Source organism: Atheta coriaria, unplaced genomic scaffold, assembly GCF_025399875.1.
Source record: "Atheta coriaria isolate IRGN ID8LTWV9N9 unplaced genomic scaffold, Caltech_Dcor_3.1 hic_scaffold_1_pilon, whole genome shotgun sequence".
NCBI classification, from domain to species: domain Eukaryota; kingdom Metazoa; phylum Arthropoda; class Insecta; order Coleoptera; family Staphylinidae; genus Dalotia; species Dalotia coriaria.
Genome location: NW_027045443.1, coordinates 5,261,285 through 5,286,912, shown reverse-complemented (window position 1 = coordinate 5,286,912; position 25,628 = coordinate 5,261,285). Strand labels below are relative to the sequence as shown.

Genomic DNA, 25,628 nt, shown 5'->3' with positions numbered 1-25,628 from the left:
ATTAATTTTCTAGTTTGCAAGTTTTACCCTTTAAAATTGCGGATTTTGCGACATTTTTTCGACTTTCAATTACCTCTGGAGATATGGCCACGTCGAGATATTAATGGAGGGAATAGCAACGCACGGCGGAAACTTGCAAAAGTAAATTTATTGGAGTATTCTTTAGTTCGCCGAGTTTCGACTTGATTCAATTTGATTTCCGTGCGCCTTTGCTTTCTACGCGCCGCGCGCCGTAGAAGTAGTTACGACTTCTGTTCATCCCGTCCGATCCGAAACTTCGTTATCTTTTGAATTCGGTATGGTTTCCTTTTCTGCGCGTGGCTTCCCAGATGATTCACCTGTCTGTTTAAGAGAAAAAAATATATCTACTGTGAATATTTCGGAAGCGCTGCACGAACGATGGGTAATCGTTTAATGTCATTAATTAACGAATAATTGCCATCGTTAACACCATCCTCTCCAGCTACCGCACGCCGCAAATTCTAATCGTTAATCCCAATTAACAGATTTCCATGTTGGGTAATTAATAGGATATGTTGGGATGTATTACGTTGAGTTAGGAAGCGTTAGCGTCAATGCTCACACATTTTCCGAAACGAAAAGAGACGAAAAAAAAAACACATACAGGATGACAAAGTTGGTGTTAAGGGATGACAAGTTAACCGTGTTAATCAAACTAGCCAAGACGTCTTTGTCTTCAGTCGGGGGCCGAATATAGCGAAAAGCCAGGCCGAGGACATTCATCAGGATATTTGCTTTCGACACCTTAGTCTCTTTATCACCTTTGTGCCTAGGTTATACTCACGCATGCCCGATGACATAATTTAATTTCGCGAAAATTCGCCCCGGCGAGTATTACCCTAATTAGTTAATAAGAGAGGATTGAAAAACCCGGACGCGCCAGCTGATCACCATCCAGCACCCCCCTGTGGCCGGCTTTTTATTCGATCTAATCCGGCCGAAATTTATTTATTTAATAAACGTCACTTTACCCTCGCCGCAAATAAAAAAAAGAACCGGCGTCGTGTGCGCTTGCTTTTTAATGAAATTTAATGTTACCGATTAGGGCGACATCCGTCCACACGTCAACGCTTTCATAATTACGTTCAAATGGAACTGATTAATAACATTTCCGTGGTATATTTGACTCGAAAAAAAATTGATTCGTTTGGTTTCGGCGGGGATTCACACGTCGACGGCGTTAATGAAAGCGCTGGATGACGAATGAAAGTGACGGAACAAGCGTTTGTCAGCGTCAGGGTGTCGGGAATGATGGAAGCATTAGAGAGCTGCAGATTCCGCCGGCCGTAGGTGCGGCGGGTCCAATTAAGAGCGCAATTAGGAAGATCGTAACGAAACGCGACAGTTTCTAACTATTTCACGAGTGACGCGCGTAATTTTATTACGCTGATGACAAACAGCGAAGTTTTTTTTTTTTGGGTGTCGCTGCTGCTTTCGAATTCGATTCTCCTTGTCAGGTGGAATAATATATCGATGATATCTGACGGTTGTTCGAGTGTCGGAGTGGCGGAGTGCCGGTTATCGACGTGTTGACGTGTTCGATTGTGTTCGCGCCGGCTTTTTGTGACGGGGCCCCCCCGAAAAACGTAATCGTCGACCCGCACATAACACCTCCGCACATTGCTGATGTCGGCATGTCCGAAATCCTCCCGGAGCGTTTCCCCGAACACTTCCGACCCGCCGTTGTGCTCGACAAGTGCCTCGTTGCGCGCGCCAGCCCGCGGCGCCCCGGCGCTGGGTTCAAGGTGCGGGACATCAACATATTCATATTTCGCGGAGATGAGCCCGCTCCGGCGTAGGGGTTGAATTCGTGCAAATATGCTTCCGGCGTGCGTATGTGGGGCATGCAGCGTATGCAAATAACGCTATCCCACCAACGGAGAATCAGGCTAATTTTGGCGTATTTCACCTCTGAAATTGGACAATTTATGCATAATCAGGTGTATGCACAATTCTCTTTTTGATGAATTTGCTGCAATGTCTAAATTTCAGGGTTTTTAATGTTTCTTTAGTCAAATGACCAAGCAAATAGAACTTATATATATTAAGGGATAAGTATTTTTCAGATAAAGAATGACCTAAGATTCCGCTTGAGTCTGGGTTTAAGGGTTTGTCTGTGGGGTGACTATCCTACTTTCAAGAGCTTCTCAACGTTGAGGCATGGCGTGTAAATGGCCAATCGGCAAGCGCATCAATAAATATGTCTGGAAAACGTTTCCAAATCGCCAAATCTGGTGCAGAATAAATTCTGAAAGGCACGAAACCCATTAATTTATTTAAATATTCTTTTAAACAGTGAACAGAGATTTTAACTTCAACAAATAGAAAGTTTGATTTTAATTATTAGTCAAAATTGATTTTTCCTCAAACATTTACGCAAAAGGTTAAAATTAAATTAAAATTTATTTTTTGTGCATTTTAAAACCATTTACTTATGTTTTATTTTTGATGAGTCTGCGGTTAGCAGCGCCTTTGCATTCATCGTAACGCAGACGTGCGTCTGAATACGCTTTACTAGATTTCCCGGCGCATCCACCACCGTGGCACCAGCACGTCCGTTTGCAATGATTTGTTTGTCGGTTGTGGATGCACGCTTCACTCAAGCGCATTAGGTATTTAAACCTTTGTGTCCTTCAATTTCCTGAAGCTGCCCAGCAGCCAGCAAGTGTGCATTGAGGCGGACAAGCGCGCACGTCTATCGCCTCAATTTCCACTGAGTGCCAACTTGTCTACGCGTCAAATTTCACCTGGAAAATTGCCGAGAAAATACCTGCGACTATTTTCCTGCTATGACAGGACGCATTTAAATCGCCCCGAGTTGATAAGCGGACGGATTACTGGCGATTATGTTGATTTAGGAGCTTTGCATCCGGATAGCTGTAAATTTGTTTAATTAATTAAAGCGAAGTCTCAATTTATGCATTACTACACTGCACATGAAGGCTTTTGGCCCTTGTAAAGGATTGTGGTCTCAATGCAAATATATCTACACTCGAATCTCCCAGAAACAGAAAATCAAATTAACCTAAAACATGAGTATAATTAGTGCTGGATGTGTTTTTGACTAGGTTTTATGCTGGTGGCGTGCATTTTGCACCTGAGTAGAAACATAACGAAGCATAATAAATAAAGAATAATCGTGTTTTATTGCTGCACGCGCTGCTCATTGCTGTTTGTTGACGGGTCGTTTGCTCGAGTGCTGTTGTTCTTAAACGGTGTAACACCAAAGTTAAACTCTTTAACACTGGCGCGGCGTCGTGCTGGTTCGGCATAATAAAGTCGCCGTCGTTGAAATCGCGTTTTGTTTATTCCGTTTAAGTGTTGCCACTGCGTGTGCGAACACTTTTAACGGCCAGAGACGCATTCGTGCACTCGTGGAAAAGTTGGCGCACCGTGGGCAACACGAATTTATTTCTTCTTTACTTAGATTATAGTTGAGGCATACAAGGGCGCGGAGGCCGTTAATGTCTTGGATAGGCGTGAGCGTGCGCAAGTTCTCGCGGTAGTTGGTAAGTGCCCCGAAACACGAAACTTGCGAAGTGGAAACTTCGGAAGTGGATTTTTCTTCATAACTACCACGCGCAGCGCGATCCGAATATTCATACTTTAATATTAGCGTTTTATTAATGCGTCACCAATTTGGCAAGTGGCAAGTAGTGCTGCAAGTATTTTTCATTTTCTGTGCGCGCGCGCGCCGCGTTAGTCGTGTATGAAATTTAATTAAATACACATTCTGAGTGCTCGTCTCATCATCTCGTCTCACTGGTGTTGTCAGCGCTTGCTTTTGACATTTCATACGTTTTTTGTTCTTTTTTGTGATTTCATTTCAACCTACATTTAATTTTCAAATTAGAGGGCACATTTTTGATGATATCCTGTTTCTTGTAGGATCGTTTTTCTCGGTTAAATATTAGCATAATAAATTTCAGTTTATTTTTTCTGCGTAAATGATAGTTTTTCATACGCTATTATCATCCAAACGATCCAAGTTTGTGCTTGTCGTCGATTTTGTTACCATCGCTAAAATGCTGGCTCGTTTCGAATTCGGGCGGCCGCGAATCGATAAGCAATCATCAGATAAAAGGCACGGACAACCAGAAAGAAATATAATGACAAGAAACATCTAATGATTTCCCAATTTCCCATAAGCGATCGCGAAAATATTGAAAAATGAAAGGCGAATGAAATATCGCTGACGACAAGCTTTTGTGGCACACTGCGCGCCAAGGGACGCAATGAAAATAAAAACACCAGCGAACGCGAAGACGTGATGAATGCAGGACACGATTGTACGAATTGTACCTACCTTATGCTCCCATTCGAATATCATTTATACCCGTCCCCGCAAATAATCCACTCCCACTTGCTGATGAAGAGATGCGACGAGACACGAAACATACTTTCGACTGTCGGTCGTGCGGTTTTAGTTCAACTTGCGCGAGTTAAATAATGAGCCGGAAACGAAAAACGAGCAATGGAAACGTTCAACGATAGGGGGAAAAAACGATGGGATTCCATTAACGAACTGAAAAGAAAAACCAAAAACATGAAAAGCGCACAAAAAGAGGAAACAAAACAAAAAATCCGAGGCGGGCTAGAACGCAAAAAATAATCCAACACACTGACACACACCTACGACGAGAAAAATTTCTTTTGGTTTAAGTTTATCTTATATTTCTGTCACGGTTTTATTTCGTGTTATTTACTTTTTATTTGGCTGGTTTTTGTTCGTTTCATTCGGCGACGAACAGATTCTGAAAATCTCTTGAATTAATTACATATTTTACTCGTGTTTGTTTTTTTTATTGGTAGCGATGTTTTCTGTTTCCGGTTATGTTTTAATTCGAAAATTGTTGACACTGTTTAGAATTTCGGAGGGATGCCAACTTTTTTTTCTTTTTCGTTTTTTATGTTTTATTTGCAAATTTCTAATAATACACAAGCAACACATTTTGCGGTGAATTTTTTTTTTCATAACTATTCCCCGCTGCTTTGTTTCGAAAGTTTTTTTCTTAGCAAGTTGAATTTTGCGGCCTCTCGCATGAACTTTCGCGCCGCACACGACGAATATTTCAAACATTTCGCGTGCAAATAGAAGCGAAGAACCTCCGGAAAACTTGGGAAGTTTATGAATGAACCACGCGCGACTCGAGCGGCAGCCTGCGCGTCTACGGCCTTCTTTTCCTCTACTTTACTACTACTTACGTACCCACTTTCGCCTTTAGTTGGAGCCGCGCCGCGGCGCGCACCTCTTCTTTACGACCCGGGCTTGCTCCTCGAGGTGCCCGGGAGGATATTGCTGCGGCCGGCGTCGAAAAACAGAGTAACACGAACGATTCCACCTTTCCGGCGCGTCGCCCGCGTTTGTTTGCCCTTCTTCCACGCGCCGGCTCCGGGGAACGATTCGTCGAGAGCAATTCGCCACCATCGCTGCCACCACACGAGTTTTCGGCGAATACACAAATACTTAAAGTCGTTCCCGCAGCGTCGAACACAAGCAGCATCGAAAAGAGCGCCGCCGCCAACGAACGGATAAAACGGATGAACTTTGAGCGAATATTAAATTCGGGAGTTTCACACATTTTCGCTGTTTCTTCGCGGTCGGAACTTCGAACTTGCGCACCGATCACACCTACCTACATTTGCACTTTCGCGTTTTCAACAAAACATCAAAACCGAGCACAAAATGCCACAAAGTCGCCGAGTTAACTTGTTTTTATTCAAATTTTTTTGGTAATTGCGTTCAAAAATTCATAAATTCAGAAGCACCTTTTCTAATTAATTTTTAATCGAGTTTCCAGCGGGCGTTAATCAACGCCGGCTTGACTTTTATAACGAGATTTTTAATTCAAGGACAAAGGCGCCGCGGACAGAGCCTAAGCGAACGAAGTGAAGCGCGCTCCCGTTCTTATTGTTTTCCTCGCGCCGAAATCGCAAGAAAGTGTTTTAATTCGCGCGCGCGGCGCACCAGGTGCAAACGCCATCCGACCGTTCATCAAACTCGTCAGTGATTTATTAACCATCCAATCATTTTGGAAGCACTGCTTAATCTTGGTATTAACCAATCGTGGGATTGATGGATCGAACACAACTTTCCCTTTGGTATATTCCTCGTGACGCCCGGCGCCTTCGCAATTCTCGGCCGAAGGACTAAGCTGCGATCTTTCCGTGAAAACAATTCCAGGTACATATGCTTGTTTCTTCCACATCCCACTTGTTCTGATAATTCCCACACATATCCCAACGACACATTGTGATCAACCGTGGGCGAAGAACAAAGTCGAGGCTTTGTCTTTTATTTCCATTTCCCCAACGGATTTCTTATTTTCTCCCACCGCGATCGATAGAATCTTCGAATGCGTGATTCAACATGTCTGTGCAGAACTTTTGCGCGTCGAAGCAAGATGATGTCACAACAATTTGTCGCGCCACGCTTGGCAATCCTCGAGTTTTAATTAAAATTTAGATGCAAATTACTTTCGATTTGCGTGCGATGAAATTAGCTTCAACAACAACAAACTCCTCTGTGCAGAGAATGCGTTCAGCGAATTGAAATCGAAAGAAAATCGCGAAATGGTCGCCCGATCTTGATCCACATCGACTGCACCATGGACAGATAGCTGATAAGCGAAGAAACCAGTAAACAATAAACAAGTTGCGTTACTTTTCTTGGGCGCCAACTTTTTTTTCATTCGTTTATCCTCTCATCCATTCATCGGTGCGCATATGTTGCTCGGATTCGACGCGAATCTTTTCCTTCGGTTTTTTTCTCGCATCTCCATCGGACGACTTAAAGCTTTCGCTTTCGGATAAATTGTTTTTCTTTTTAAGTGCGCGCTCCGACGGTTTTTTGTTTCAACGTTTCGCCGAAAAGGTCGACTTTTCGGTTTGTACTTTTTATTTGTTATTTGTTGGTGTTACTTTTTACTTAACTTTTTCGTCCAGATTGTTTTGTGTCGTCACGGAGGAATGGCTCTTTAGTTAACTTATTTGTCAGTCGCCGTTTTAACACGTTTCTTATATCAGTGTGGCGGCCGCAAAAAAGCTCTCTCCATCGTCGCGATATCGCGTTCCTTCCTCTTCAGCATCGCTCAGTTCCGTTCGGTTGAGTTGCTTCTTCTTCTCGGCTATCTTTGTAAGTGTATGTCATCGCTACACACTCGTCCGTTTCCGTTAGGTTTTCGTTTATGTAACGATTTCGTCATGGCGCGCATTTTTTTTTTCTTTGGCTAATTTTCCGGCGTTTTTTTCGCTTATTGTTTCGTTTTTGCGCGCTCAAAGTTCAAGCCCGACGCCATTGACCTCCGTCCATGGCCATTTACATCGCTGTTTTTCGTCCATATGGCGTGTTTTTGCTGGCGCCCTTCGAGAGCGGTCGCGTGCGGCGCTAACTTCGATAACAAGTTAATGCGTTCTTTCTAATTGAAAAGCTAATAACGAGACGCGGCGCGCTTTTGTCGCGAAAGGCTTTTTTGGCAGCACCACGATTAAATAATAACCCGGACTGGGCGAACTAACTCGACGAAAGTTAACAACTTAACGCATCGCCAAGAAGTCGTAAAGATTCCACCTCGGCGTTACTCACTTTGCCTTTTTCCTTTGGCGCGTCCGGGCCAAGACCTAATTGAAATTTAAATACATAACAAGAAAAGTTTGCGAAGTCAATTGGACGGGCATAATTCAGCGCTGACGCTGCAGCTTTTTTACGAGTTCATCCAGACAAAAATGCTTTAAATCAGACCTAACGAATCTAATAAATACACCGAGATTATATTGATGACGAACTGCGCGAGGATAATAAATTAAGCACGCGATAATAATTCTCGCAGGTCGTTTATTCGTGCGAGCGTGCGCAAAAAAATAAATGAGTGCAAATTTACTGCGCGACGCTCACGCGCGATATTTTAAATTGAAGGCGGCAGAGTGCGAAACAAAAATATGACACAATAAAAGTTAAAGCGCTCGCGGCGCGTCTCGTATTTCTTTTTAATCGCTGACAAGTTGACGCTGCCGCAAGTTGCCGCAATACAAGAAGTGGCAATTACATTTTAATCGTTTTCCGAGGTGGCTGCGAGCCTTGCATTCGTTTGATGCACGTACACATTGTTAGATTTTTTTTTGCAAGCACGCAAATCCTTTTTAATAAAAAAAATGCGAAATAATAACGCACGAGCGGAAAGCGGCGTTAATAAACGTTTTTCATTCTGTTGCGGACGTTTTAATTTTAATCAAATTATTGGGTATAAATTGCGTATATATCGCGCGCATGCCACAATTAAATCGCGAGTGCTCTATTGTCCACGCATTTGGCGTGCACATATTTTTACGCAATCATCTTGTGTTGTTGTTTTTTTTTCCACACATTGTCACACGTTTTCTATTTGACTGGGTGTTGGTTTTGCACGCGCTGGGGAAAATCAATGGATGTGCACGTACAAGGCTTGCCAGGTCAAACCGCTAAACGCTCATTGTACGTGCCCAATGTGCCATCACGTTGAGTTCCGCGAAAAAAGAGACTTGACAAGGATTACAGCAGTAACACTACTATTAAAATGTATCGACACGATCATGTGATTACTGTAAAACCTGACTGACATTAAGCACACTTAATTCAACCGGGCGCATGCGCAGTAATCGCAGTGTCGATTTTTATCAAAAACCACCGTTTTAAATGATTATATGAATAAATCTCGGGCGTGCATTTCTGTGTTCATGATAATTACATTTGTACATGTAAACCGGAATTTTCGGGGTTGGAATTTGGTGAATTCAATTTATTTTGTGCAAACATATTTAAATCTCGTTGCGTTTCATTACGTTGAAAACGTGTGCGCGCATTTTCTGTACATCGATTTACATTAATATACTTTATTATCTCGCTTTTGTATAGCATACATTTCCAGTGGTTGGAATTTTATTAAATGATGCTTTTTTTTTCTTTTCTTTTTTCATATTGTGTTGTTATTAAGTTTTTCTTGTACTGATAATCCCGGCAGAAAGGGCGTGATTTTCCGGTCGCGCGAGAACGAAAGTGAAACCGGAACTTGACCAAAAGTGCGCTCGGTTAACTGGGTTTAAGCGCCTCCACGTGCGCGTATATTATGTCTCTGTCTCGAGAGCTGGGCGGATGGCGGGGTGGAGGAAAGTTAGCCGCCCGCGTGTGGGTTGCGAAACGATTATACGCACATATGCGGACGTGCCAGGCGACACCGCAACACCGTCCACGGCCATGTACATCCGTGTGTACTGTTTACCGGCAAAACGGCGACCACCTAGCGAAAGCTCAGCGCTTGATAATGCCGCACTAACCAGGCGGTTCAGGCTGGTATTTCAGGCTGAAAACGCCAGAAAGGAAAACCGAATTTACACGCGCCACACACACACACACATACTGATACACACCAGTAAACGTTGAGGTTTTTGGGGTTTGGGATTCCGGCACAAAAGCAAAAGTCCTGTGATTTATTGCTCGCCGCGTAATACACGAAATAAAATAATGTACTTCGAACCAATTTCCAGTTACGAGTTTTGCAGTTTTCAGTTTCCGTAGTGTTTCGGCTCTCCGGGGACCAGTTCCGCGTCTCCAAGACATGAATCGCGACCCCGAGGTCTCGACAATGCGATAAATTTCGAAAAATCTACTCAATTTACCACCGGCTAGAAGTGGGTGGTAAATTGGTCGAGTTGAAATGATTTAGCGCCTGGGCGCACGCAAAATAACAATAAACAATGGGGTAATTGAAAGGACGGCAGAAGGGTTCCGGCGACGGCGGTGCGCAACGCCGCGCCGTGCTGGATAATTAAAAAGATCTAATTGCACATGGGAGATGGAAGAATGGGGCGAAATTCAAATTGAAGGGCTTCCACGCCAACAAAAACCTTCGTAAATTGAGTTGGAAATTACAACAACACCAACAAAAACAAAAAAGAGGATTTCCCTATCCATTTAATCAAATTGAACTGCACTGAAATAATTAGTAAAGTGATATCTGCAATGAAACTAATTTGAACTGAATAACAACAATCATTACTCTCAATAGATCGGATACAAATAGCAGCCACATAGAGCGTTTCCTGTTCTTTTCGAAATGCGCTATATTTAGCTATCACACAATTGCCGACAAAGTCGGGTTAGTTTTGTGGCGCGCGAGTTGTGCGGGTCGTTTTGAGAGGCCGGAGCTTCCGGTGTTTCCATTGCAGCGAAGTAATCGACGTGATTTATACGTGGGCGCCGATATACGCCCCCACCGCCGCCGCAGACACGCCGCGATGGTCGTATATTAAAACGCGGAATTGCATTCGTGGATACCGCCGACAGTATTTCAAAGAACCGGCATGGAAAGGTTTCCACCGGCAGTTTCCACCCGTTTCATAAGTTATAACGCGCGAGCCGTTAAGGTACCTGCTATGTCAGGTAGTTGGCTAGTATTGTATTACTTTGCAGGGCCCCCACGTGCAATTTACGAAGGGAAAAATAACCCTGCGTTGACCAATTGGGTTCATATGCAATAAAATAACGCCTAGTTGTATTTCAGCCGTTGACGTTGAACACGATATCATGATCAATTTAAAAGAATAGTGTTTGTTCGAGTATTATTTATTTATAATTTGGCATGTCAAGAGGAAAGTCTTATTCTCCATCAGGAGAATGTTGTACCGAATGACTGGAGGGCTTTTGTTTGACTGCGGAGTGACAGAAACGACTTCAAGAGCGTTTCAGCAAACGCGACAACAGAGAGGTCTGGAGATGCGATGTCAAGTTGCAACATCTTGAGTAAAATATATTCTAAGAGTAGAAAATGAGATGAATCAAATGTACAGGATGAGACATACGATTTTTAAAGAAATTGTCTTTTGAATATCAACATTCAATATTCTGATCTAGAGCACAGGGAGTCACCGGAGGTGATGTTAAAATAGAAATCAGCATCAGCGTCTGGTTTGACTTGTTTGACTGATCATATGGTCTTGTCCTGCACCGTAGGTAAATGCGCAGGCGCAAGCTCCACCTCGTGACTAAAGCTCGTGACTAAAGTACTTTAGTCCCGTTCTTGGTCGTTCGTGTTTAAAGTGTGGGGTACATTTCATCGTCTGGGCTTTGTGTTGGTACGCTCGGTCCGGCAAGGATGTTTAGTCTACATTTATTTAGTCTGAACGAAACAGAGTAACCCCTTGTAGTCTGGGTACGAATTGCTCAACTCAAGGCTCTTTTGACATATTTATTGGTATACTGGTAATAATTGCCGGGACCGTCTAGACGACGTATCGCCCTATTCACAATAGATAACGAATAAACACAAAGACCAGATGGTGAAAAATTCAGATATAAAAGGGACACCCCGAGAGTTGTTCCTAAGTCACGTCAGTCAGTTCTTCGAGTTCATTTGATGTAGAAGCGAGTACTTATTAATAAACGCATTACCACAAAAGTATCAGTTGTTGTGTCTCAATAACTGGCATTTTAAAGGTAACAGTAGAAAAATGAATTTCTAACAACAATCAATGATGATAAAATCAAGTAAGCATGAACAATAAATAAATTTTGTTTTTATTGTCACCACCATTCGCAATGAGCAACTTTTTTGCAAATTAAATTTAAGTCATTTTATAACATTATCCATGAAATGACAATCAAACATCAATAAACAAACTTCACACCGCTCACATCGTGCATCGCACCGTGTTCCCGCAGTTTGATTCACCTTTAAAGAAACCGATACCAACCAAAAACAATATGGAACCTACACGCCCCCAACCTCTTGGTCCTCCTACATCCTCTTCGACTTCTGGGTCTACTCCTGTGCAAGCACCTCAGTCCTTTTGCGAAATATGTCGGCAGCAAAATATCCCCCCGCCCTATTCGCGATTGAAGATTTGCGTCGGCTGCGTTCGCATCTCGGTTGCTGAGGTGAGGGCGGTAATGTTAAAACCCGTTCAATGGATGGCGATGGTCAACAAGCATATCAAGTACACCTGCTTGATTAAGCACGCCAAACAGTGCTCCAATAACGTGTGCCTAACTGGCGGATGTTACGCAATGCGAATGCAATTGGCGCACATGAAGACTTGCTTCCTGTTCAAGCCCTGCCGCGTCTGCCTGGAATATAATTCGAAAATATCTTTTCATGTGCAGCACTGCACGTCACCCTGCTGCGGAATCCCAAGATGCAATTGGTTAAAATTTTATCATAACCTGATCATGCAACAATATCCGCTCGTCTAATTATTATCTTTGATGTTTTATTATCACACGCGTTGTTTTCACTGTATTGCATAATAATAAAACAAGTTTGTGTTTGTTGCGTTTCTTCCAATCGTGGAATTTAATATTTTTCAAATTTGTCTGACTTTTACAATATCAATCAGTCTTTGTTCTTGAGAAATGCACGAAAATCGCAGATGCATCACGTTGTCGCATATTGAAAATCTGAAGCGCCCTCGGGGCGCATGTGCTCTCTGCGACTCATGTTTATAAATCCACTTATATGGAAACACACGCCTAATATTATTGCGCAACGCGTGACAAGCTGCTGAAAGTTCGGGCGAGGTGAAGGTGAGGATGGGAAAAACGCGACTGTTTCGCATTGCGTTGGCGCCCCGCGGCCGCTCCCGGCTGTTTATCCTCCTTAAGTGTTTTTCGCAAATATCCCTATTCGCCGGGGCTCAGCCGTTGTCACCGGCAGGCGCACTTCGCGCGGTTAACCTTGCCGAAACAGTGGCAAAACGCGCGCAACGAGCCGTGGCGAATTCAACAATTCAACGAAAATTTATGTTCTTTGCTAGTGTCGCAGTACCGTGTCGAAATATACACACGGCGCACACGCTGATAAACAAACACGCGCGAAGTTACTCATTTTTATGATGTCGGCGGCGCGCGCGAATCGAGCGCGATTTCGTGCGAAAGTTTCTTCGAATTCGGTGGAATCGTGAGATAAAAGGGGAGAAGATGAAATTGTGTTTGCATTATGAAGCGAATGTTTATATTGCACCTCGCTTTGTGCACGTGGACCTGTTTCTTTATAAATGATTAAAGTTTCACATTTTTCCTTTCTTCCCTCAGTCATCTTATAGCACAGCACGATTGAGATCTCTCTTAGTTCTTTGCGCGGCGCGCAGTTCGCAACATCCGCATCTAAAAATATAAAAGCAGCTATGTAATCAGATTATTTACGCTCTTACTTTGTACATTTTCGTCTAATGTTAGGCCGATAGCATAATCCATTCGCACATGCAATATAAATCTTTCCCTTTTCCCTTTCACCTCTCCAGTGTATCACAAAAGTAAAAACGCGCCGCGCGGAGAATTGAATCGATTTTGATTTATATTCCATCCTGTTTACTATTCCAGCAAGGTACTTTACTTTTTCATCATATTTCCCGACGTCGCCTCGGCTTTCCAACGCGTGTGATATCTCCTTCTTTCGCGTGCCTTTTACGTATCTATTTTCGGACGCGTTGCTTTTCGCGGAAAAAATGAAGTAACATTTATTGGAAACGCTCGCATCATTCTTCTAACTATACTAATGTAGTAAACATGAAAAACTTGGCGGAAATAGATAGTTCCTGTGCGCCCTATTCGACAAAGAGTTTTCCTTGCAGACTCTCCGACACAGCGCAAGATCCTGAAGCGAGCGGAAGGCCTGAAACTTCCCCCAGAAAAAAAAAACTTTAACATATATTCATTCTCGCTCGAAAAACACACCACACGCATGCACATCGAGGTTTTATTTTATTGTCTCCGTTAAAACGGGCCTTTATATGGAAAGTTTTATTTTTCATCTTTTCGTGCTTTATATTCTCGCGTTGTCCGCTTTTATTATTATTGCTGTCTGAACACGCCTAGCGCCGGCTTACGCGTACATGTATCTACAGTAGGCCTAGTGTATTAAAGCAGCGTTTATCCTGGGAACAGTAGATTATTTCTGGATGATTTGTCAGTATATTGTATATTAAAATGAGGTTTTTTGACATAAGGATTTGGAATATTTTTGTAAAGTAAAATTTTCAATCGGGTGCTTCAAATGCTAAAAAGGATGGCTTTAAATATGAAAATGAAGAAAATGAGCAACTTACTGATTAGTTTTGATATGCTATTTTAAGATTCCACTCGCGCGAAATAAATCCCTGTCTTTGCAGGTTTCTTGCGGTGTCTTCAAATTACGCAGCACTTTAACCCACTTTAAACTGCTTTCACAGCGGTTTGGACATTTTCCCGCGTTGCATTTCTGAAACTTCAACGCCCGGCTCTATTTTCGCAGCGCCCGCTTGTTGTCTTAATTGCTACCTGAGCGTCTGTGCAATACATTAATAAGCAACCGCGCTGCAAACCCGCAACAACATTATTTATCCTCGCCCAACTTTCCCCGGCTTGGTGAATTGCGCAAATCGCAATTCACTTCCGATGTCATGGTTGCGCGTGGGCGCGCTTTCATTGGCCGCGCGCATTTGTTATTTGCATTTCAAATGACGAAAAGGACACCGTGAGTAACTGTTTGCGTTCGCTGGCTGCGTCGTTGTGTGTTGCACTTTGCGCATCAGGCAATGTTAATTAATCTGATTTTTGGCGCGGAAACTCAAAGTGCACGCGCGACTATGAAATTAGTCGGATTCGGCGCGCGAACTTTGTTTGCACGGCGCTGGTTAAATAATTACTTTGCGAGGCGCGGGCGGACGCTGGCTGAAGGGGCGTGGTGGTGGTGGTGTAAAAGCTGCTGCGAAAAGTATGCGGTGTGGATGAAGTTTGTTTTCGTTTCCAGATGCTGCCGCATTCGAAGAGCGATCATCACATGCTGGAGCAGCCGAGCTGGTCGAGCCAGTCGGCGAGTCCGTCGCCGCCGCCGCCACTACCACCGCCGGTGGCCGCACGATGGGCACGCGCCGAGCAACAGAGCGGCGATAACTGCCCGCACTGTCGAGGTCGTCTTGCGTCGATTCCCACGCGCACAACCAGTCTAAATAGCAATTATACCGGATGCAAAGGTAGGGTTTTCTTTTAAGCTCTTGATTTCCATGTAAATTGTAAATGCAGTGGTGCGGTGCCGAAAAACGGCCACGCATAATTTGAATTGTATCGCTTTTCAACACGCGGGCACATGACGATGTCATGGTAACCGTAATGCTCGAAACGGCTTATTATGTCGTGTCGTGATGTTCGCCGCCCTCGCCCATTTCAAATTCGCATTTGAAATTCTAATTGCAGTCCTAATTCGCCGGCACGACAATTCGTTTCGATTCCGCCCCGACGCGCTTTTAATGATTGCGTTTGCGTTTGATAATTTACGAACGCGCCCTTTCACTCATTGTGATGGATCGTCCTCGCTTCCCTTCCACTCCATATCAATCAGCTTCAAACCTAAAAATCAAAGCGTTGATTTTATTTAGCCGCTTATTATTACAAAGCGAAAGAAGCTCTCTCTCGAAAAAAGGGTAAATAATTCATACGTCATCAAGCCAACAGTGGCGCGACGTGATGCGAAAGCTCAATTCGCACCGCGTGTGTTCGAGTATATCAAATAAAAATCACGGCAATTAAAAGCGCGCACATATTAACCGCCCGCCGTGCTTTCGGCGCGCACGATCGCCGGCATCGTGACCGCCTTATTGGCAATCATCCAGATGGGGCTCCGCCGGCGTTTGTTTGCCACTCCGGATCTCGGCTTTTTATATCGCCATCACAGCGTCCAAATCAAAACAATTTTTCTTACCCGAGTGTGTGCGCCGGAAATATACGCAGAGGCGTGTTATTATCGTAAATTTCGCGCGCGCGTCGCGCCCGCTCGTAACTTGTAGCGTATAAGGAAATTATTTCGGGCGCGCGCTCGGCCTTGATTAATCCAACGCTGGGAAAACACACTAATAATGTCGTCGTGCCCGGCGCGAGCAAACACACAAGCGTCGTGCTCACAATACATAACTCGCCAACTTGGCCGCCGCCATAAAACGATTGGGGGTATGAGCGTCGGGGATACGTAACAGATAACGGCGTTATCAACGGCAGGGGCGGTCTAATGACGGCGATACGATAGAGTCGAACTGTTCCAAGTTTCTACTAATCGGAAACTCCATAAAACTTCGCGCTGAAAACATATTTATTGGTTTATTAATTTACTATCGCTATTATTTTATATCGTTAAATCAAGGATAACTACCAGAAGGACGATGTTTCGTTTTTGTGCACTGTGAATCTGTGGAAAGAGAAAAAACCTAACCTTGATGCTTTGAATTTTCGCCACCAGAGGCGCGATTTTAATTAGTTTTTTGTTTCTCTAGGCTTAGTTTCATTTTTCACCAGTAGATGCGCTGCATAAATGAATTTTTTTTCCAACGTTTCACCGCAAACGAGACAAGTGAATTTAATTAGGGCCAACCCACACTCTACCCAACAACCTGATTGAAAGTAATCCCCGCAGCAACACATCCGATTACTCTTCATATTCGGCGACCCAAGCAAAATTGCGCTCGCGAGCGTGACACAACTCCAGCGCCATTGTTCTTATTAACCAAGCCGTCTTCGCGGTCTACGCCGTTTCCACATTTCGACGTTTCCGTGCGCACATCACCAGCCTACCCAATTTCCAAACTAGATTAGCTCTGACCTCGTGTAGCCGGCGGGGATTTTCAGGTATATCAAGGTGCGCGCCGATAAGCGTTTAGCGCCACTTCTGGCGGCTATCTGAGAACGCGCGCTGCCGCCGTTTCCGCCACTTCCGGTTCATATGTTGTTATGTTCTTGTGCGCGCGGAGCGGCTCGGCTTCTACCTCCGGCCCGTTTCCGGTGTATCGAGTTGCGCTTCCTCGCAACGTTGCGAGCACGTTATTTGCTTTATTCGCGTTGCAAATTTAAACAAACATGCTGAATCCTAAGCAAACAGGAACTTCAGACGTTTTGTACAAGTGGAAAAATCCGTGCGCGCTTGCGAATGTATTACTTCAATTTGTTCAACTCGTCACTACGGGCCAATGATGCCGTAATTTATCTACGCACTTCGGCAAAAGACACAGAAATGAAGCAATTGAACGCCTATCTTGCTGGGCGTTTCGTTTAATGGTGAAATATTTTCGGGGTTGCTAAGTCTTTTCGCATTCTTTAAGCTTCTTTCTTGCTTACTTTGCTTTGCATTTGCTGCGGGACGGTATTTTACTTTAATCAGCTGCGATTCGAGGCTGTTCTTTTGTTATTAACGCGGATTCTTCGTGCGGATCCGCACTTTCTTTTTCCTCTCGGCTAGATGTCATGGAGACGTAATTGTCCGGCGTTTTCTCTAATTCCACACAATATACGCACACAAATTAGATTTGGGAATGCTTGCGTTTTGATACACAATTTGTCCAATAAGATTCTTTTTTTATTCATTGAATAAAATACAATATTAGTAAAATACAATAGACTTATTCCAAATGTGATTTTTTTTTTTTTTTCATTTTTCTTATCCGATTTAATTTTTTTTGTAAATACTTCCAACTTCATCGCAATGTTTCTTGTATCGATTTTGTTGGAATTAATTTTCCTAGAACTTTCGACGCTTGTTCAGCTAATCCAGGAAGAGAAGAATTAAACACTTCACCGTTCTTCCATCTTGTTTAAGTTCTTAAAAGTTGTTTAAAAGTGTGGATTTCAAATGAATGACGTCAGATTAAAAGTTTGCAAATTTTTAAACTTAAGGGTTATGTTCAATGTGAACTGTCAAAACACCCTACGCCATCTAACGTCAGAAAATATACCTAATTTAAATTGCAACTAAGTAGTGTTAGATTTATATCAAAATGAAATTCATGAACAAAAATGAATTATAACAGTCTTTCAGTAGTGACAGCCGAGTGATACTTTGTAACATAATCGCAAAAATGCGAACAATTGAATTTCCATCCAGACGTCGTCCAACTAATTACAGTACCGAGCCGTAATACTTTTTATCCGGTATTCTCTGCTTCCTTCCGCGAAAACTAATAAAAGCCAAGGTCGAGTTACAAGCGCACCAAGGGGCATTTGCACATTTTGCGAATTTGAAGCGCCGTCTCAGGTCGCTGACGTGAAAGCAGGACGGAATGAGTGAGTCTTAATTGCATTAAAAAATTACGCAACGCGGCTCCGCAGGGACGATGCTAATATAGAAGTTTTTATAGTTAAAGCCAAGCCACAAGAAAGCAATGAAGACGCGACGCGCGGATGGCGGAACTGATGGCGGATGGCAAACTTTGTGGGCGGTAAATTAAAAAGGTACGCGGTAAAAATTTCAAACGCAAAATCAACATCGGCTGAATTGACAAATATGATACCAGCCTAGCGCATGGATTCTTTCTTAATACAACAATATGTTCACTATGTTCGTTTGTCAGATTATCTACTCACCATATATAAATTTTTAATTAAAATTTTTAAATATTCTAGCACTAAGTGAATGATGAATCAATAATTTTCATGAATTTTTTAATGAATTTCAAAGTGTTGTAAATGCAATTTCATTAGCATTTTTTGATTCTATCAGCACAAGGCGTAAAATGTAATGAAAACTCATTCGGGTACTCTTTGTGTATAATTAATTAATATTTTTAATATAAAGCTTGATGAAAATGTTTACATATCGAAATGTTTTTCATGTAGTCTCTCCCAGAATCATTACTGGTGTGTTTTTGAACTGTTATTGCATATAGGATATATTTTCAAGTCAATAATTAAATTGCTGCAGGCTAATAACTTCGTCACTGTTCGTAATATATTATTAATAGCGAAGTAATGAAGTTTTACCAACCGCAGATTGACGTTTCAAACTGAACTAGAAATATGCGAAGATAATTATATCGGTGTTTACAAGAAGCTGAACATTTTTTATGTTAATCGAAAAGTTCAAGTAAATATTTTTTTATTTTTTATTTTTGGAGCATAAAGTCAGTTTATACTAAAATTTAAAACAGGAAAGTATGTTTGCTTTCTTTTCACGTTCAAGCGACTTAACCAATTTTGATGAATTTTGATATTGAGGTATTTTGGACCTAATAGCAGGACATAAGCTACATATTGTTGCAATTGCGCAGGCGCACGCACCGTCTCGTGACTAAAGCCCATGACTAAAGTACTTTATTCCCGTTTTTGGCCGTCTGTGTTTAAACTGTACCACTATTTGTGTGTAAAACCCGTTAAAAAAGGTAAAAGTAGAAAAGGTGACTTTCTTCGAATCCTGAATATGTTTTATGCCTAACAAGCTGTTGTTCAGCTGTTGATTTGAAAAAAAGTAGCCTAACTAAATATTTTCTTGTTTCTTGGACTTATTATGCTGTAATGAGATTCTCAATTATAATATAGAAGCACGAGAAATGCTGATAATGCACTTATATAACGAGGTATAACTATGAATATATATTTCCATAGCAATTCTCATTATTTATTATGCATCCTGTTAGTTATATTTTTGCAACTTGCGTTTCCTTAGTCAAATCTAACCCTATACCAAAATTGATCAAAATTACTCGAGTGGTTTATGCATGAAAGAATAACAAACACACTCATATTCATTAGTATAATATTAGTCACAATGATTATCTTGACAATGGAGCCAATTCAATCGTCTAACATCCCTACTAATATTATAAATGCGAAAGTCCTGATGTTTGTTACACTTTCACGCAAAAACTACATAACCGATCATCATGAAAATGTGTACACATATTATTGGTGGTCCCCGAATGGTAATAGGCTACTTTTTATTTAATAAAAAAAATATTTTTTAAATAAAATAAAGAAATTGTTTAGCCAATAATACCTCTGCATCTGGCTATTTGACTACTTTAACGCCATCTAGCATTCCAGCAATGAAGCTCAAGCCTAAGTACTATAGTACCATCACACTGTATTATCACACTGTATTACCGACAGCTAAGTCAACATCAAATCCAATTGACTATACTATGGAGACTGTACACTATACTTCCATAGACTATACTTTCGGCCATTTTAAACTTCCCGCCATTCTACTTCATTGTTACTTCTTCTGTGACTACAGACGCGTACGGAAGCAACTTCATTATTTTATATATTAGCGAGCGAAGCCGCGGGTTAAAGCTAGTTTATTATAAATTCGCGCACTACTAATTTTATTCATTCCCGTTCCAAACTGGGACAGATCCCTTGTAATTGATAATATATACGTACTGCAATATGAAATTTAATCCGAACATTAACACATCATACTCATAAACCCTCCGATACATTAAACAAACATTCAAATATGCTCGTAAATATGCCACGTTTTGAATATTCAATTATAATTCTTCGCGTTATTGTTTCGCAAAAAACAAAACCGAAATGTTTATGATGCGATAGAATAAGAAATGTTAGCACTTGCGCGCTGGCTGCCATATAACTTTATAGAATCGTCGTAGTTTCTCACGAGGATGATATTTTATGCGACGACATTTTTTGTGCCTGCGCTGCATTGCCATCTGCGCGCATTACCAAACAGTAAAGTGCCAGGTGCGATTCGGGTACCAATTTCCACCGTGTCGTAATTTCCTTGGATTTTACAGTACCCGTGTTTAAACTGCACCTACGGCGCACAACTCGTTTCGGAATTTTTCTCACTATAAACAAGAATTGGCGGAATAGGAAGTGGCGCTGCCTGCTGTATTTTGTGCCTTTCTCCAGTTGAATACTTGCAGAAAAATAAGACGTTAACGAAACAAGGTATTAAAATAATTCTTTCGTGGTAGACAGACGGGCGGGTGAAAAACGCTTGGAGCATAGCGGCGGGGTACGTGAGCTCATTTTCAGCATGCCCACGTTGTTGTTCTCGTACATTTCGTACATGAATGAAGCTCAACGTACGTAAGCGCAAACGAAATAGAAATAAATTAAGGCAAATAAATGAAATCCGGCGAGGATTATACCTACGCCCGCGCGCAAAAAAGCACCGGAATTTATGGCTCCTTATGAAAGAATGATAAAGGTGAAACGCCCTGAAAGTTTCAAGGCAACATCTTCGTTCTGTGTGTGGGTGGGTTTTTTGGCGCGTTCGGGAACATCGCAATCGAGGACGCAAAAAAAAACAACACACACACAGCACAGTCATTCGCCTTTTTATTGCGTATTGTTCTATAAACAAACCCAGTAAATCAAAATTCTTCATTATAGTTCGCGCTCCGGAAAGTTCGAGTTGCGTAATGGAAAACGCTCGCGCCGATGACATAATTATTCTTTTGTTTTCCCGGCGCTCAGCTGCTTTTAATGGTTCGGCATCGACGGCAACGAATGCGTTCGCGCGTGGGGTGATTGATTGATTAGTTGATTGATGGTGCGCGCACGATGTCGAGCCGTTTAACGTTTGAATGTTTAAACTAAACTTGTGTGAACCGCCCGGGGTGTGTGAACCTTGCGCATCGGGGGTGTTTACACAGATATTTGCGCTGGCGATCCGTCGCGTTCTTTTGTGCGAATGCGAAAAATCGCTCCGGCGATTATTTGCGCTTCTTCCGATCGACATTTGTGCAAAAAATAACACTGTATGCTGCGGGTGGGCGAGCGTGGGCAAAAACCTTGCTCAGGATAAATAGCCCTTACCGGAAGAAAAACAAAAGGAAAATTAAAGACTCTGCGCCGTTTTCTTGTCGTTATTTATTATTATTTCGAGAAGAAAAGTCACTCGAGTTAATTGAAGAGGCGCGCATTGAAATGATTGTATATTTATATGAAAACAGAAATCAAATCCCGTACTGTTGGTTGCCTATAGTGACTTATGACCTATGTTGGAAACATGTAATCGAACATAGGACAAATATATTAAAAATCTATTTTTATGCAAAAAATAAACAAAAAAATAATTTTTTCTATTATATCATCTTGTTAAAAATACATACATAGTGTAATCGTATGAAGAAATGATTACTTTAAGGAATGTAAACTCTGCACACAGTTGATAATTACATTAACTTGAAAAGTCCGAATGAGAGTCCAGCTGGGCGCTTGAACTTCAAAAATATTTTCCATTACTTCAAGCAGAAGCTCCACGACTCTCCTGCTGGTCGATTCAACCAAAAATCGTTCTAGCGATGGTAACAGAATCGACGTTCGCGCCGCCGGAAAATTAAACTTTTCCGCTCCAGCGTTGAGCGATCCGTTTGGTGCTCGCGTGCGTTTTGTCGCCGTTCCATCACCTGGCACCGCTCTCCACTTTTCTACTTTCACATCTTCGCCGGCGCGCCAACAAAAGCACCACGCCACCGCCACCATCGCGTAATACTATTAGGCATTCTGAAAAGCACCCGCACGGCGTGCCGCTGCGCAAAGTTCGAGCTTTATATTTTCTACTTGATTATCCCGCGTGCGGCGTGCAAGGTGCACGCGGTGCAGGCGAAAGTATTAAACGGATTACGGCACTATTTAATTACGGACGGCAGCGCTGGAACAATGCCCCGCCAATTATTAATTAAAACCATCGGCAATCTTCGGGCAAGGAGTTTGACGAAGACGTTGTAGTTGTAGTTGTCGTCGGTTTATTTGCCATTCCGGCGATGTCATACATAAGAGCCACTAGTTGAGATAATTTAATAAAATACTCGTGTACTCGACGATGCGCGTCCGGGTTTTGTTCGATGCGCACGCTCGTAATCCAATTACCGTTAATACGAATTATGAACTTTCCAAGTGTTGTTTGATTTACGTCCTGTATTTACAATGTGGAGTGCTTTCCAACTGTTCAATTAATGTCGACAAATGATCATTTCATTACCTTTTGGTTACAACAAATAACGCACTGCATGGATTTCATCGTCATTCAGTCAAATGACGTTTTCAAGTGTTATTTCTAAATATACAAACAGAAGCGAACTAAAAATATGCAAAAGAAGATAAATGCGTGCATTCTTGTGCTGCAGCTTGGGCGGGAATATCGAAATGTTTGTTTTATAATTTACTCATCCCAATTAGACGCGCGACTAATGCGCGCATCACCTGTTCGGCGTTTCTCATGCCTCGCAGTCGACAGGAGCCATTCATCCCGCGTGTCTCTGGCCGGTCGCCGTAATCACACCGGAGCCATCGAGTGAAAAATACGCAACGCTGACTAATTATTTACGATTTGATTAACGTCGCGTCCATATTTCTCTCATTTATTCAGCGTAGTGATAGAAAAAAGCGCGCGCGTTGCGGTCGCGCGCGATGTGGTCGACGCAGATTGACTCGCGTCATTCGTTTAAATCGCCGCTGATTGGGAAATTTCACGCGCATGTTTCGTTTAGTTTATTACAGCACTTTTATGACACTGCGCCAATTAAATGCACTTTAAATAATTACACCCACACACGTGTGACGCGCTTACGTGAACGTGTATCGAATAAATCCACGTCGATTTCGTATAGCGCGTGTTTAAAAGCCGCGCGTAAATTCGTGGCGCATCTATTTTAAAACCGTTCTTAAATCCTAACCACATCTGGAAGACGCAGCCGACAGTATGTTTATTGGGAAAACAAGACACGATGCGAAATCACGTTGAATCTGTGGGTGTGATCGCGTGAACGTTAGTGAATGCTTGCGGTAATGCAATTCGAAGTTGATAAATGCGAGGATTCATTCACTCTTCTGCTAAGTCGCAAATGAGATTGCGAGATTCGCGTGGCCCGAGGCGTGCGGCACAAAGCCGCCGTTAGGTCTTTCTCGTTGGAATTCTCGGCGCGATCTCTATTCGAAGGGAAACTATGCGCGCTTGCCGACATGCGTGTCGCACGCTAATTAGTCAGGTTAAAACGATAATTAATTAATTAAACGACGCAATGCGAATCGGATGCGGTTTTAATCGGGCGTACGAATTTGCGCCGAGCACTTTTTCGGGACTTTATCAAACGGAACGAATAATTCAATTTTAACACGGATTATTAAGTCGGGATTGAGTGGTTCACTATGTTGTCTATTCGTAGGTACGAGTACACTCAATTCAGATGCGGATTCTGCCGTATGGATAAACTATTCAAACAGACGGATTGAAACATTTGAATAGGATACGAAAAACTTGAACTCAACAGACTGAACGACATATAGCACAATTTGTGTAGGTACACAAATTCGTATCGTACGCATGTGAATCGGCAATCAGAAGAGATTTTTGTTGTTGAGTTGTGTGTGCGTGCGTTTGTCGGTTATTATTAGAAATATCCGCTTTGCTTACGAAGTTTAGTAATTATATAAAACACATCATTGCACAAATATAAACAAACGCATGTGGAGAGCGCAAAGTTTTGCACCCTAGGGCTTACCGAAGTTTAGGGGCCCACTCCGAAGTTAAAGTCTATTTTTGTTTGAGAAGTTAAGTGTGTTGATTGTTTTGGCACCTGCAGTAAGAGGTACTATCAATTTTCCGCCTACTGGCTTCAAGAAATCGCTAATAAATATTATAAACTTAATTTTCACATGCATATGTATAAAAATGGATGCATGTTTGTATGTATTTTATGGATTCCAAATTTGTTTGACTGATTTTCGTGCAATTTTCAAGAAATTTTCTAATTTTGAAAAATTTTAAAAAAATATAAGAAAAATCATAGTTATTTCTTAACAGAATGCTCGAAAATGCAAAAAATGTCAACCAAAAGTGATAACGGTACCTATAAATAACTATAAATTACAAAAAGTTAATAATACATGAGTATTGCACTGAAATTGAAAACAAATATTAAGTTGTTTGTCGGTGGTAACGCGTTGTGTTTACATTTGAACACGATAAAAAAACTAAAATGTAAACAAATAGTTGTAATAGTTATTCTATTTTGTTTTATTTATACGTGTTAAATTACTTTTTTTGGTTTTGTGCTTGATATGTTTCACCTCGAGGCCATCGTCTAAATTAATAATTATAGTTGTATATTTCGAATCGAGATGGCGCTGTACTGCACTTATTTGCATAAACTTCACACCTCTCCGAGAATAGTTCAGATGTGCAAAAACAATTGTGACCCTTGACATCTCCATGCATAGCCGGGTAGCAATATTCTACTCTTTTATTACTTTTGGACTTTTTGGACGTATAAGCAACAAATTAAGTGTCCGTCTGGAGAATACGTCAACCAACTTAATTTTTAACGTAATTGAAGCGAAGTAATTAACTATAACTTGTGAGACGCGAAGTAAATTGCTTTGCAATGCGTCAATAATATAATTAATTCCTCAACATCGGCGCGTATTTAAAGCTGTTGTTGTTTAGTGGCTGTATTACCGAGAGGCTGTATTAGGGATTGAGCCTTGTATTGGATAAAACTTTTAAAGCGATATACTTTGTTTATGCTTCGCTGAGCGCGCGTCGATTCTCAAGACTTTCCCGTGAAAGCGCTGCGAAGGGGGCGGCTTTGATTCTCAACGTGCTTCGCAGCGATTTTATTCTGTAAACTTTGCGGCTTAATTCGATTACGCGCGTTAAAATCAGGTATAAATATTGATAAACAGAAAGAACCGTCGCTGCGGGCGGCGCGTGACAAACTGAAAATTGAATTTGCGAACGATATCGCAATATGTAATCGAAATATAATTCGATTACATTTCTGCCGGCTGTATTTTTCACTCGGTAACAAATTTTGTATTATCCAAAGTGCACGTTCATTTTCGTTTGCAGTATTATCGACGTTTTGCTGAT

The 25,628-nt window shown here is 41.9% G+C and overlaps 1 protein-coding gene and 1 long non-coding RNA gene across 5 annotated transcripts in view; one reads left to right on the top strand and one right to left on the bottom strand.

Moving 5' to 3' along the window:
* Window positions 1-25,628, top strand: part of LOC135792241 (monocarboxylate transporter 2-like) — a 63,971-nt gene that overhangs the window by 15,060 nt on the left and 23,283 nt on the right. For all 4 annotated transcript variants that reach the window (XM_065302867.1, XM_065302859.1, XM_065302875.1 and 1 more), the window contains exon 2: window positions 14,778-15,000. In XM_065302867.1, coding sequence (XP_065158939.1) covers window positions 14,778-15,000 — 223 coding nt within the window. The remainder of the gene's footprint in view (window positions 1-14,777; window positions 15,001-25,628) is intronic.
* LOC135792267 (uncharacterized) lies at window positions 15,008-16,251 on the bottom strand. Its single transcript, XR_010548231.1, has 3 exons — window positions 16,170-16,251; window positions 15,726-16,097; window positions 15,008-15,373 (listed from the first exon to the last, which is right to left on the bottom strand). It is a non-coding gene; the product is annotated as an uncharacterized lncRNA (long non-coding RNA).